The 15493-nt window shown below is 40.9% G+C and overlaps 1 protein-coding gene across 2 annotated transcripts in view; it reads right to left on the reverse strand.

Moving 5' to 3' along the window:
- Positions 1-1017: 1017 nt before the first annotated feature.
- The window catches only part of GBE1 (1,4-alpha-glucan branching enzyme 1), a 266210-nt gene continuing 251734 nt past the window's right edge, over positions 1018-15493 (reverse strand). For both annotated transcript variants that reach the window (XM_074971654.1, XM_074971664.1), the window contains one exon: positions 1018-3353. In XM_074971654.1, the coding sequence (XP_074827755.1) occupies positions 3297-3353 (57 nt within the window). In that variant the 3' untranslated portion in view covers positions 1018-3296. The remainder of the gene's footprint in view (positions 3354-15493) is intronic.

Raw genomic sequence — 15493 nt, forward strand, 5'->3', positions numbered from 1 at the left:
TGAATACATAATTATTAATTTCCTTATGGACTTTATTATGGGGGTCCCACTACATTATCTTAATGCTTTATAAAAATTAATGGATATATCTTCATTGCACCCGTGTGAGATGAGATATTATTTTGATTTTTCACTGGGAAACTGAAGCACTCAGATTAAAGACAAAATCGTCAAACGTATCACCTAATATTGCATGCCCAATCTGAGAAGCCTAGGGCCTGACTTTCATGAATACTTAGCATTAGATAGCACTTTATATATTCAGAGCACAGCTAATATGGTCCTCAGCTGCAAGTGCTCATCACTTTTGCAAAATCATACCCCAGCTCTCACAAGCTGGATACCAAGAAAATGAGGAATGTAGTGGCCACTTGGTTTAAATGACTGGCCCAGCATCACATAGGAACCCTGTGGCCCAAGCAGGGCCAGAATCTAGTTCTCTAAGGGGACATTCTGTTGGTTCAATATAGCACATTACCTCACCCACCTTATGTCTAACGACAAGAGACCATCCTTTCATCTCCTGCAATCCCCCTCTTCATTCACTATACGTCTTCCAATGTCTTAAACCAATGAGGAGGGGGATTGCAGACAGCCTGCTTCATAACACAACCCTGATTCATCCCCAGAGCAGATCCATCCTGTGTAACCAATGAGGCAGGGATCCGATGGAAAACAAGAGTATGTGATCATGTCATTCAAGACGGTATTGTAATGCATACAAACATGAAGGTCAAATGAAGCTTGCACAGGCAACCTTAATTCTGGCATTTCCTAACTTAAGTGCCTGACTTTTCAACCTTAATATTCTTTTGTTTTTAAATATAATCTTTTGTAAGTATTCAGTACGTAAAACGAACAACATATCATTCTTGAGCAGCAAACCACGGGATTGCTTCCGACTGCTTGAGGCAAATTCCTGATTTCAAACCCTACCAGTAATATCTAGTGTTAGCCTCCAGTATTACACATTTTTTTATGAGTGAAGAAAACCACATATGCATTTATGTTTTACCTTTCTCGCAGTTTATTTGCATGTAATTTTACAGTTTCTACTTCACATCACACATTTATTGCTTCTCTTGCACAAAAGTTTGACAAGGGCAATTGCCTTGCATTACATTTTGGAACGCTGGAACATGTGCCAGTAAAATCTACAGAATATATTAGTAGATCAATTTAACGTAAATATAGCAGATAATTACATTGCTTTTTATTTCACTACAAAGTTTACAACTTTGGAAACAATAATTGGTTCCAGTTATTAAAACACTTCAGTGTACTTTTTTAAGCATAAATGTACGGGAATGCATTTATAGCTCATTAATGCACAATGAATTAAGGGGGGAAATGGAGCTGTGACATTACATAGCACAGTTGCATATGGTATTTGTCTTTCACATATCTGTTGCACAGAATACAGTAAGAGTTGGGATGTTCATGAACCCCTTTTAATGTGAGATCTATCAAAAGACTTTGGTTTCCCATCATGTTATATTATGCTGTCCCATTCATTCTTTTGTTTTCGAAATATTTCCAAGTTAAAGTTCTAATAAGTATATTAAAAAACGTGCAAGGTTTTCGTCAGTGTGGGCATAAATGTTTGGCCATTTAGAAGACTTACACAGAAGATGACTGATGTATAGAACTATGAATTAATACAGTGGCATAGCATATTAATAGCATATTAATTAATTCCCAGAAGACTGTGGCGGGCGCCGGACACCCCGCCGCCAAAATGCTGCCGCAGAGAAGTGGCAGCGGGAAGAAGCGTCGCTGCTGAAATGCCACCGAGAAATGGCAACACTTCTCGGCAGCATTTCGGTGGCGGGGTGTCCTGCGGACACACAAAAATGCCCCGGCGGGCGCCATGGCACCCACGGGCACCGCGTTGGGGACCCCTGAATTAATAAAACTTGTTGTGGACATTTTCTCTGTTGAATATTTCTAAATTATAAAATCATAAATCATATATAAAATAAAACTGTAAATCAAAATGGATTGTAAAGCAAAACAGAACCTTATTTTGGCGCATATACAAATATGTAGGTCAACATGTTTTTAAATTAGTGTAGCAAAATAAAGCATTTGTCTTTAAATCTGTATGACCTTTTCAGAGTTAAAATGAATACTCTGCTGATACAATTTGAATATACAGGATCTTATTCTTTACTATGCTAGATTTCTTGTAAAGAATTCACTTAGACAGCAATTTCAGCCAGCACTCCAAACCATTTACTAGCTTGAACATATCAAAAAGCTTGGTTTGAATAACATAGATCTATATTTCTAATACTGTTTCTTCCCTGGTAAGCAAAATATTTTTTAAATTATAAAAATGCAAGATCAACATTACAAGTGCTCCAAGTTAAATGACAGCTTTAGGAAGCAGTGAAACCAGTGGCTACAGGGTCCTTAGATTTATGAGAGAGTACGTAGAAGAATAAATGTTCTTTTTAAAATTGTTTCACTTATTGTACCATTTCAGTAAACGTAATAGTACTTAGCTCTCACAGAGCACTTCTCACCTCAAAATGCGGCAAGTATCATGAGCCCCATTTTTCAGATATGGAACCTGAGGAACACAGAGTGAAATGACTTGCCCAAGATTGCACAACAGATAAGTGACAGAGAGCCATGACTAGAACCCAAGTGACATGTGTCCCAGTTTATCCAATAGCTTTTAAGATTTTACTGTGAAATTTTCATTAAATAAAAATGGCAGAGGACAGTATTCCTGATTGGAAAAACTGCACACCCTAGATGTATCTTGGAATTTGCTGCAGAATGGGATCCCTCAAACACAGAAGGCTGCCTTTTGTCAGATTATTTATGTTTTACTTCAACATGCTGTTTCTCTTTATCCTAACAGGAGACAATGATCTGTAATGAGTATTTGAATTCAATACCAAAATGATAAAAAAAGCATTCAAAGAAATTGCTGAAATCAGAGCAAGAACACTTTCAGTACAACATTGTTCCTGATAAGACACTGGAAATGACAGTTTAATTGAGAATGCCAGCTGCTCTGAAATGTTTTAAAATGTAATGCTGTAACATCAGAAATGCAAAGATGCATTTTTCTTTTTATTTCTTTCATATATTGTCGCCTTGAATTAGATTTTAGCAACTTGAGAGCACTGTAATTATATGTAAATATTAATCCTACATTTCAATGACCTAATATTACTATGTTTAGTTTCAAAAAGCATTCATAGTGTGAACTGTGTGATGTTGAGTGCTTTACAATATTTCTTCTCCACATTTTGCTTCTCCAGTGATGGTTATGAAGATCTTCAGTTCGGGATATCCATATTCTGGAGCACAATAGCCACTCTGCTTGGAATGTACACCTAATAAAAGAATGACAACAGAAAAGAACATGAATTACACTTGACATGATCTTTCATTGGGGCTGTATAAATCATTACATAAATGAGCATTTGAGTGTGAAACATTTTAGGGCATTAAAACTTACCAAACTTTTTTGAAATGTGCAATTAATATGAATCACATTAAGCGTAAGCCCACTCTCCCATGTCCGAGTCATACAAGACCATCTTAATCATACCCTCATTGTAGGATTTTCCCCCTTACTTAAGATCAGCCCTAGGGTGATATTTTATGCAATTACCACTAGAGGGCTCCATTTGATTTACAATTGCTGATTTAAGAAACTTGAGGACATCCAGGTTGATAGACTGTACAGTGATAAATTACACACTCTTACCACAGCATATGAACAGTATTGTGTTGTGAATTAAAGCTGCCCCAAGGTCTATGATGTCATTTCACACAGGTAAATACAAGAAATATAACACAGCAATGCATTTTTACCATTCTGACATCTATGGAACATAAGTATCTGATAGAACAAAATGTTGAACATAGAAATTGATTCCAATTGATCATTGCTAAATTCTGATTTTCTAGTCAAATGATGTTTTTATTTAACCTTTGGACATGATTATGATAAACAACTTGATTTATTTGAAAAGATTTCTCAAAGATGAAAAAGAATTTGTGACAATTATATTTATACGACATTCCTTCTAACTACAGATTAGATTCATAATGGGAAAAACACAGCAAAATATTTGGTAAACAGTACATGTCAAGTTATGTGGGACTCTAACCATTGAAAAATACAACTGATCATATATGCAGAACTCATTAAAAATGCAATTATAAAAAGTAACACACGATTGAGTGTTATGGGTTTCAGTTTGACAATGTCCTTGTTTAGACCATCTTTCCCTCCCTTGGCATTCTTAAAATTCTGCTATTTTCAGCCACGTTATCTCCAAGTTAGAGCCTGACTGACAGTATTGAAAGGCTTTCGGAGTTCGCAACTGGAATGAAAGGCGTAAAAGCAAACAGCTTTAGAAAAAAAGAGAAAAAAAGAACAGCTGATCTTCATCGAACCAGACCGTAGCATGTCCAATGCATCTCAACTGTCACTAGTAAACACAGTGATATCCCCTAAGGTTTCACTGATAAATAACTCCTACAAATCTGTTCAGGAGAAGAGGAAATACCAAATAAAGTTGGTTTGAGTCAACTAGTTCACAGAATAAGGTTTGGAAGTTATGGATTTACAGAGAAATTCATTCTGTGGACTTAAATCATAGAGAGTTTTTCCAATTTCTTTTCCAGTAAAAATGATTCCACAGATGTGAAAAGTTACTACAGTTACAACTACAAAAATGAAGTTTGACAAAAGGAATAATGATGATTGTTCCGGCTGGTGTCCAAGTTAAGAACAAGTCATTAAAAATATTATGCCACGTGTTCAGCTGAAGTAAACTGGCATAGCTCTATTGATGTCCATGAAATTATGTCAATTAACTCCAGTTGAGGAGCTGGCCCAATGTGACACCATTGCATTTTCTTACAAACCAGAATTTTAAACATGTTTTCAAAGGCAGTTTTAGTGGTTGGGAAATGTGCCATATTTAGAGGAGTTTGGAACCAAGTCTTCTGTTTATCCCCAGGAGAGCTGCAGCTCAATGAGCCCTACTGTACCTGAACTCCGCACTGCCTATATGCCTGACTCCTGACTTACAGGAATTATATCTAGTTATCGTCTCCATGCTTTTTCACAATTCGGCTTTGTCATAAATATAAAGGGAAGGGTAACAACATTCCTGTATACAGTACTATAAAATCCCTCCTGGCCACAGGCACAAAATCCTTTTACCTGTAAAGAGTTAAGAAGCTCAGGTAACCTGGCTGGCACCTGACCAAATGGACCAAAAAGGGGACAAGATACTTTCAAATCTGGGGCGGGGGGAAAAGGTTTTGGTCTGTCTGTTCTGTGTGCTTGCTGGACACAGATCAAGGAAGCAAGCAATCCAACTCCGTTAGAATTAGTAAGTACTAGCAAGGGAATGCATTAGCTTGTTTTTGTTTTGGCTTGTAATTTTCTCTGTGCTGAGAGGAAGGTGTATTCCTGGTTTTCTTTTTGTAATTTAAAGTTCGGCCCAGAGGGAAATCCTCTGTGGTTTTTAATCTGATTGCCCTGTAAGATTATTTTTCATTCTAATTTTACAGAGGTACTTCTTTTACCTTTTTTCTTTATAATAAAGTTCTATTTCTTTTAGAATCTGATTGGATATTTTTTGTGTCCTTAAAAAACCCAAGGTTGGTCTGTGCTCATCTTGTTTATTATCAAGCCTCCCCAGGAAAGGGGGTGTGGGAGCTTGGGGGGATGTTAGGGGAGAGTAGGAACTCCAAGTGATCCTTTCCCTGAGTTTCTCTAAATCACTTGGTGGTGGCAACATTACCTAATCCAAGGTACAAGGGAGAATTTGTGCCTTGGGGAGTTTTTAACCTAAGCTGGTAGAAAAAAGCTTAGGGAGTCTCTCATGTGGGTCCCCACATCTGTAACCTAGAGTTCAGAGTGGGGAGGGAACCCTGACAACCCTCTTTGCTGACTCAAAGCAGTGACAAAGATGCGGGCACCTAGTCACTGAAAACTACCATCACACCAATGGATTTCACACAGGGTTTGTAGCACATCATCAGGTGTTTAATAAAATGTTAAAGAGCAGTAAAACAGTTGACAGCAACTATGACAAATATGAATATAGATCAAGATTCATTATACTGCTACTGTAGAAGTTATTCAGAAGACTTTCCCCCTGCCCCCAAACTGGTATACATAGGTATTAGAGAGCTCTCATAAGATTAAGGGAAATTATACTATTGCAGAGACTATTGTATGGCAACTGCTGGCACACGCTGACTTCCTTAATGTCAGGGTGGTTAAGCACTGGAATGAATTGCCCAGGGAGGTTGTGGAATCTCCATCATTGGAGATTTTTAAGAGCAGGTTAGACAAACACCTGTCAGGGATGGTTTAGATCGGGGTAGGCAAAATTTTTGGCCAGAGGGCCACATCTGGGTATGGAAATTGTATGGCAGGCCATGAATGCTCATGAAATTGGGGCTGGGCCTAGGATGAGTGAGGGGATGAGGGCTCTGGCTGGGAGTGAGGGCTCTGTGCTAGGGCCAGAAATGAGGATTTCAGGGTGTGGGAGGGGGCTCCAGGCAGGGGCAGGAAGTTGAGGAGCGGGGCGGGGGGGGTGAGGGCTCTGGGATGGTGCTGGGGACAAGGGGCTTGGGGTGCAGGAGGGTGCTCTGGGCTGGGATTGAGGGGTTCAGAGGGTGGGTCAGGATCAGGGCTGGGGCAGGGATTTGGGGACCGGGAGGAGGTCAAGGGTGCAGGCTCTGGGTGGTGTTTATGTCAAGCAGTTCCCGGAAGCAGCAGCATGTCCCCACTTTGGCTCCTATGTGCAGGTGCAGCCGGGCAGCTCTCCGCACTGCTCCATCCACAGACACCGCCCCTGCAGCTCCCATTGGCCGCGGTTCCTGGCCAATGGGAGCTGTGGGGGCGGCGCTTGGGGTGGGGGCAGTGTGCGGAGCCCCCTGGCTGCCCCTACATGTAGGAGCTGGAGGGGGTCATGCTGCTCCTTCCGGGAGCCACATGGAGCCATGGCATGCATGGAGCGGGGAAAACCCCCAACCCCCGTGGGAACTCAAGTGCTGGATTAAAACATCTGATGGATGGGGCCTGCAGGCCATAGTTTGCCCACCCCTGGTCTAGATAATACTTAGTCCTGCTAGGAGTACAGAGGACTGGACTAGATGACCTCTCGAGGTCCCTTCCAGACCTATAATTCTATGCCCTTTTGCAGCAGGCTACAGCATGACAAGTGTGCCTGCTTCAGTTTCCCCTCAGCCATAAAAGGAACAAAGTCTTTCTCAATGTCCAATTCAAAAACCTGCCTCTAAGCATAATTTATTCCTGTACATGTTCAATAGGCCACAGAACCCTTGTGATAAAACCATCCTCCCAAAATCTCAATGTACAACAGGTTCACAGCTGTTTGCAATGCCCACTTCCAGGACATTTCCAACTCACCCTCCCGAGAGTCTATCTCCAGTCTGTTCCAAGACTCACTCTCTCCTTGGTTCCAGGGTTCCACTCTCCAGGCCATTCACCCAATTGTTCTCAGATAAGCTTTGCTTCTTTTCCACAGTTTTTCTCTGGTAGCTCTAAGTCAAGTCTTGTGTGACAGTACTCCCTGTAGTGTTCCATCAGCCCAACCTCCCTGCCTGTCAGTCCTAACCGTGCTAGTGCGATCCACCCTTCAGCATAAACCCTCTTGGTTTGGGGCTGGTTCTTCCTAGGGCCCTCTGTAAAAGCTCTGTGTTAACCTGGCAGGTGTTCCCAAGGGTGGCCAGTCCTCCTTATTACCTATTTGCTCTTCTCAATGGCTCTCTTTTCCAGCTTGCTGCTGCTGCTGCTCCTATTTCTCCCAGAGTCTCTCCTTTCCTCCTCAGGCAGCTCTCACCTGCCCCTTTCCTGGCTGATCCATCTGTCTCAGTCTCTCCCCCATTTATATAGCCCAGGTGCCTTCTTATGGGAGGCAGCTAATCAATCACAGGTGCACTGGAGCCTGCTACCTCTTGAAGGAGCCAGTCACACTGTGACACAGAGGAAAACACTTTTCACTGTGGTTGCAAGCTCTCAATCTCCTCAGGCTGAAGACAGATTTCTATCTTGACTGCAACAGTAGAAAACAGACTATGGAACAGGGCTGTCAGCCTTGACTAGACCTGGTGGGACAATGAGGGTTACCAGCCAAAGCCATTGATTTTAAAACCCTCTGCCAGCAATCCCACTTCTCAGGGCTGAAGCATGGAAAATCCCAAAGTAAGAAGAAAGCAGAAAAGGTGTCTGACTGATTTTGAAGGAGACATGCTCTCCGTGCCATGACACCATACCACCAACAAAGCACAAGACACAATGGAGGAGTGGGGCATGAAGGGCTTACCTTTCTCACAGGACACTGACCATACCCCCACCAAGAACTCTCAGAAGGTGTGAGGAATCTAAGGTTTGTGCAGGGGTATTGTGTCTAGGCTTTTTATTTTCACTTGATCTAAATTTCTCCTATGCTAAGAGTAAAAAGTGCATGTGTGTGTTTAAGAAGTCCCTTTGCGCAGTACTGTCCTCCTTAACTGTTGCTTTGAACCAGCAGTTCAATTATAATCCAGAGTACCCACAAAGACAGAGCTCTGGAGAGAGCATGTATAAGCTACTGGAAGGCTTGCAGGGGTTCAGCACCAGTCTCAAGGCCAAGGACAGTTGAACTGCAGGCTCCCATATTGGGAATCTGCACTCCAGTAATGTCCCTGCAACAATGTCTGGATGCTGATCAGAATAACTTGGCTTGAAAGCACATGGGATCCAAAGCACACGGGTCCAATACAGCTGCTTTCACTGTCCCACAAGGGGTGGGGGAAGTGGGTAGCCAGGGCTGTAATACCACAAAACATCACCACTGATTGATGCCACTAATTATGTACATTTGATTTTTTTTAATGCCTTCCAAGACATGTTGTCCACTCCTAATTTAAAACCCTCTTAAAAGTCCACATAATACACAAAATGCATTAATGTACTTAAAAACAATGAAGCAATCAAAATGGATGCATGACTTATGCAAAATACAATTCTATGTTTAACCCTTGTTCTATCTCCCCTTCCTTTTCTTTTATTACTAACACTTGGTGTCCCATGCAATTTAGACTGGAAGCTCTTTTGCAGAGGATCAGGTCTTTATTTCTCTCTGTATGGTCACATGCCACTTTTTGGAGTTCAAAAACATACTTTGAATGCACACACACATATTATTTCCTAAAATGTGGTGTTTACGGTTTTTAATTCCCAATTTTCATCTTCTTAAGGGCATTATAAGTACCAAAATATTTTATCTGTGAATTGCCAACCTAGACTGTGTGCAAGAGACAGCAGAAGGTTATATGTAAACAATGATAGTTTGACAAATGCATGCATCTCTTACACTCTGTAGGACTTATATCCCTTTATTCAAAATACATGAATTTGTATGTTGTAATTTCTTGTAATTCCTTATGAAGAACAGGAATGTTATTCAAAGGTTTAACAGAGCATATAGACTAAACGGTCAAGATCATTTTAGAAGCATCTATCAGTTGCCGTGCCTTAAGTGGTATAAAACACAAAGAAGAATGTTCTGGACAAAGGATCAGACATACTTTAGCGAAAGAGCATTATCAGGTGTTAGCTTGAATAATTTACATTTGCTGATGCCAAAAATGTTTTAAACAGTGTTAAATGTGTCCTCATTAGGGCTGAACAAGCCCTGCAGTATCCAGTTTGTGTTTCCAAGAACTAAGCCTTGCAGGATCCATTTGAGTGGACTTGTAACACCCAAACCTCTAAGAAAACAAGTTTCCTAGCAACTGTGCACTAAGGCTTATCTTGTGCTCTCTCCTCACTTTGTCTGTTTAGGAATCCACTGCTGTGGGAAAGAGAACATCTCCCCTCTCCTACTGCAACAAGGGGCAGAGAAGAGTACTGTGAAGACCTTAGGGACTAGAAAGCACTCAGCCTACTTTGTGACTGCCCCATCCTTATAACTTTGTAATATTCAAGTTGCTACTGGGTCTCTGGAAGATTCTCCAGAGGTGGCCACCAGGATGCATCCAAGAGCTGAACGGGGGACAGGGTAAACACACAAACCCTTTCCTCCCAAAAGGCAACAAAGAAGAGATTTGCAAAAGTGGTGGGGTTGCTTCTTGGCCTTAAGAACTGTATCAACCTGTGCCTGCTCAAAGTTTGTGGATTTAGGCTGATGCTCGTGCATTTGGCCAAAACTTATCCAAATTTCAGGTGAGTTCAACATTAACATGAGCACAGACCTTGATCATGCCCCTCGAAGTCTTGTCTCCTTTCTTAAGCTATCAGATGGGTATAATTTTTGTGGGTCCTCCTCCCACTCTTTCATTTGCTGCAGGGATCCCAGAAGGGTCTTATTTGCCAACTCTTCTCCATTTACACACAGTCTCTGGATTATTTCACCCACTAACATGGTTTCAACTACAATCTTGATCTCCAATCCTGATCTGTCCCTTCCCTCCAATACCAAATCTGAGCCTGACTTTGAATCTCCTTCTCTGTGTTTCATCGTCCATTGAAGTTAATGAGAGATGAAACTGAACTCCTGGTTTTCCCTCCCAACTCACTCTGCACACCACCCATTGAACACCCACATCATCCTCCCTGTCATTCAAGCCCATAATGTGAGGTTCATATCTTTGACTTCCCCCTCTCGTTTGCATTATAAAATCAAGCTGTGTCCAAATGTTGCTGCTTCTTTCTCCATGATATTTGCAAGATCCAACCTTTTATTTCTATCCAGAAAGTATTAGGACACATCCATGCCCTCACTATCCCCTATGTGAATTACGGTAATCTCCAGCCTCCCAAACACCTGTATCGTATCTCTCCTCTTCATAGACAATTGGCTGCTAAAATCATCTTCTTTGCCTGTTCTAATCACTTCACCCAATTCTGAATCCCTCCCACTGTATCCTCTTCTGATTCACTAGATCAATTTCTATCTTCCTGGTCCTCACCTTCAAGGTTCTTCATAACACTGCCCTTCCCATTCTGTTAGCTCTTTTCTCATCACATTGGCCCTCCAGCTCCTCTGCATGTTTGTCAACTTCTCACATTACCTTCTCTGAACTAGTCCATAAGCTGACTATCCTCTTATCCTTCAAAATTCACCTCTGCAAGAAAGCCTATAAGTAATCAATTATATGCTGCAAAGGGTTTAGACCTCTGTCCCTAAGGCCTAGGCTACACTTGCAAATTAGAGCACATTAAATCAGCCCCGGGCACCCTAACTCCTGAAGTGTCCACACTGGCAAGGCACTTAGAGCTCCCGGACCCCTTGGCTGGAGCGCTCTTGGTAATCCACCTCCACAAGAAGCATAGGGCTTTCTGCACCCTGACTGGAGCGCCGCTGTGTCCGTGTGGATAAATTATTGCATTACTGCACTGTGACTGTCCTCCAGAAACATCCCATAATCCCCTGAAGTCAAGTGGCCACTCTGGTCATTGTTTTGAACTTGGCTGCAGGCATTCGGATATTCCCGTTCAAAGCTCCGTTTCTGACAGCCGAGACACAAAGCAAACCATTACTGTGAAATGCTCCTGCTACAGAGGCAGGCAGAGGGTGTGTGTGTGTGAGAGTGTGAGTGTGAGGGGGGGGTGGAGGCTGATGTTGGGTTTCCCCCTTCCCCCTCCTGCTGTCTGAATTTACAAGATAGCATGCTGACACACACTGCCCCTCATGCTTTGCAAAACCCTTTCCAAAGCATGCTGAAGCCACTTGCACACTGGGATAGCTACCAAAATGCACTGCTCTCTGTGGTGTTGCAAGAGCTGCTAATGTGGACATGCTCCACAGTCACAAGGAGCACATTTAGGGTGACCAGATGTCCCGATTTTTGCATCTTTGCTGTTTGGTCACCCTAAGCACATTGTGAACACACAGCAGTGCTTTCCCTGCTGCTGTCTCCGAGGGCTGGTTTAACTCCCTGTGCACTACATATGCAAGTGTAGCCATGCTCTCAGTCACATTTCAGAACAGAAAATGACTATGGGAGGGTAGAGTTGTATTAAGACCAAGGTTTCTAACCATCAGAGGAGTGAAGTTTTGGAATAGCCTTCCAAGGGAAGCAGTGGGGGCAAAAGACCTATCTGGCTTTAAGATTAAACTTGATAAGTTTATGGAGGAGATGGTATGATCGGATAACATGATTTTGGTAATTAACTGATCTTTAAATATTCATGGTAAATATTCAATGGCCTGTGATGGGATGGTAGATGGAGTGGGATCTGAGTTACTACAAAGAATTCTTTCCTGGGTATCTGGCTGGTGAATCTTGCCCATATGCTCAGGGTTTAGCTGATCGCCATATTTGGGGTCGGGAAGGAATTTTCCTCCAGGGCAGATTGGAAGAGGCCTTGGAGGTTTTTCGCCTTCCTCTGTAGCATGGGGCACGGGTCACTTGCTGGAGGATTCTCTGCTCCTTGAAGTCTTTAAACCACGATTTGAGGACTTCAATAGCTCAAACATAGGTGAGAGGTTTATTGCAGGAATGGGTGGGTGAGAGTCTGTGGCCTGCTGTCAAGGTTCCTCCCCCACTCTGAACTCTAGGGTACAGATGTGGGGACCTGCATGAAAAACCTCCTAAGCTTATCTTTACCAGCTTAGGTCAAAACTTCCCCAAGGTACAAAATATTCCACCCTTTGTCCTTGGATTGGCCGCTACCACCACCAAACAAATACTGGTTACTGGGGAAGAGCTGTTTGGACATGTCTTTCCCCCCAAAATACTTCCCAAAACCTTGCACCCCACTTTCTGGACAAGGTTTGGTAAAAAGCCTCACCAATTTGCCTAGGTGACTACAGACCCAGACCCTTGGATCTTAAGAACAATGAACAATTCTCCCAACACTTGCACCCCCCGTTTCCAGGGAAATGTTGGATAAAAAGCCTCACCAATTTGCATAGGTGACCACAGACCCAAACCCTTGGATCTGAGAACAATGAAAAAAACATTCAGTTTTCTTACAAGAAGACTTTTAATAGAAATAGAAGTAAATAGAAATAAAGAAATCCCCCCTGTAAAATCAGGATGGTAGATACCTTACAGGGTAATTAGATTCAAAACATAGAGAACCCCTCTAGGCAAAACCTTAAGTTACAAAAAAGATACACAGACAGAAATAGTTATTCTATTCAGCACAATTCTTTTCTCAGCCATTTAAAGAAATCATAATCTAACACGTACCTAGCTAGATTACTTACTAAAAGTTCTAAGACTCCATTCCTGGTCTATCCCCAGCAAAGACAGAATATAGACAGACACACAGACCCTTTCTTTCTCTCCCTCCTCCCAGCTTTTGAAAGTATCTTGTCTCCTCATTGGTCATTTTGGTCAGGTGCCAGCGAGGTTACCTTTAGCTTCTTAACCCTTTACAGGTGAGAGGAGCTTTCCCCTGGCCAGGAGGGATTTCAAAGGGGTTTACCCTTCCCTTTATATTTATGACACCTGCGTTGTGCAGGAGGCCGGACTAGATGATCATAATGGTCCCTTCTGACCTTAGTATCTATGAATCTATGAAAATACCTAATTGAAAGGACAATAATGAAATTGGCAGGGACAAAGACATGCAGACTGGCCTGTGAAATATAGTCTTTGATAGGTGGCTATTAATCATTGCTGAGAGTTTTTGTATCCTCAATGGGCCATCTGTGAGAGAAAGCAGAAAGTCGTGTTAGGGCTTGCCTACATGGGGACACTCAGGAAAATTAATCCAAATTAATGTTTAAGTGGATTACTTAAACCACATTAAACCCTTCTGTGGATGCTCTTATTTAGAATTGAAGTGGCCTTACTTCGGTTTATCTTAATTCAGTGAAATAAGGTCCTTTTCACTGAATTGAACTAAACCGAATTAAGGCCCCTTTAATTCTGAATAAGAGCATCCACATGAGGGTTTAAATGAGGTTTAATTCATCTATATGAAAAGTACATTTGGATTAATTTGCCCGAGTGTCCCCATGTAGGCAAGCCTTAAGGCACAGATGAGCATACAAGATGTATGGGGATGGTAGGCTCTTTAATATAACAAATATTTGTAATTTTTCAGAATGGTCTCAACTCAGTTATGTAAAATAACTTCAGCTATTGCAGAGACTATCACAAGATTTCTCTTCTGTTTTCTCTTGTGCTATTTTTCTATAATTCTGTTTACAGAAGGGGAAACAAGGAATGAGGTGGAACTAAAGAGAATATGATACACTAATGCAGTCTACTGGAAAAGTACCAGGTGTTTTAGAAGCCATTCCACAGTATGTTTTCTTTCCTCAGAAATCAAAAAATCTAAGAACATGTATGAATAGAAACTAAAAAGCTTTAATCATCAGGTACACAATAGGCGGTAAAAATATCAAAAGAGCTGGCTGGTATTAAAGATCTAACCTTTATTTTATCCCCCTCTCTTTTAGAAACAGTTAATTTTCTAACTACAAAGCTTATTCTACATAATCTTTATGGTATAAAAAAATCCCAGTCAGCTAAAGACTACATCAGGCCCTTAAAAATCAATGCACAAATCCTTGTCATGAAAGTTATGCAAATGACTATTTTCAAAGATAAGGGTCACAAAGTGCTTTATAGCATTTCACTCTATGATAATGCTTTAGTCTATCAACTGTCTCAAGGAATGCAGAAAATTGAATTCTAGTACTGAATATTATATGTTAGAGCCAAAGTGAAAAGTGACAATAAAGATTTTTCTTAATACGATTCACAGTCGGTTCTATTTAATTTAGGACACTCTCAAAGTAACCCCAAATTATAATTATGTATTTATATATTATTTGGGGTTACTTTGAGAGTGTCCTAAATTAAATAGAACTGATTGTGAATCGTTGTATTATTTTATTATATATTATATATCAGAAACAGACTATACGAATAAGTGCATAAGGAAAATTGAATAATTCCCTATCTTAAAAAAGGTGACTTTTTTCAAGCTACTTCAACACAACTAAAGCAAAAGTAAAAGCTAAGTTTAAGTTTTACTGATAGATATATAATTATACTTTTTATAAAATCCATTCTACTTTGCTAGTGGCTTAGCTGCAGGCCAATTATAACAGAGAGGATTATAGTACAGTATGTTAGCATGAGCAAAAATATCAGTAAAATATATATTGCAAGATCTACATATATTTCTATGGTTATAATAGACAGGAACAATTTTTTTTTGTATGTGGACATTGCTGATGCTCTGAAGCTGGGAATAGCAGAATTACTATAAAAACAATGGCTTTATATTTTCAGTAAAAGGACTCACAGGAACAATTGTCAGTGTTGTTACTGTACAAAATACCCTTAAACAGCTACACGATTCACTGTTCCTTTATTACTTTCATCCATATACCTCCATTAAAAAACGCAATGTGCCCTGAATGCAATGAATTTAAATAGAGTAAACACTCATATTTGGTAGGCATGATTTGGTATATTTTTGAATATATGTTATACTTTTCTTCATTTGAAACTCCAAGTCACA

This window comes from Natator depressus, chromosome 1 (assembly GCF_965152275.1).
Source record: "Natator depressus isolate rNatDep1 chromosome 1, rNatDep2.hap1, whole genome shotgun sequence".
NCBI classification, from domain to species: Eukaryota; Metazoa; Chordata; order Testudines; family Cheloniidae; genus Natator; species Natator depressus.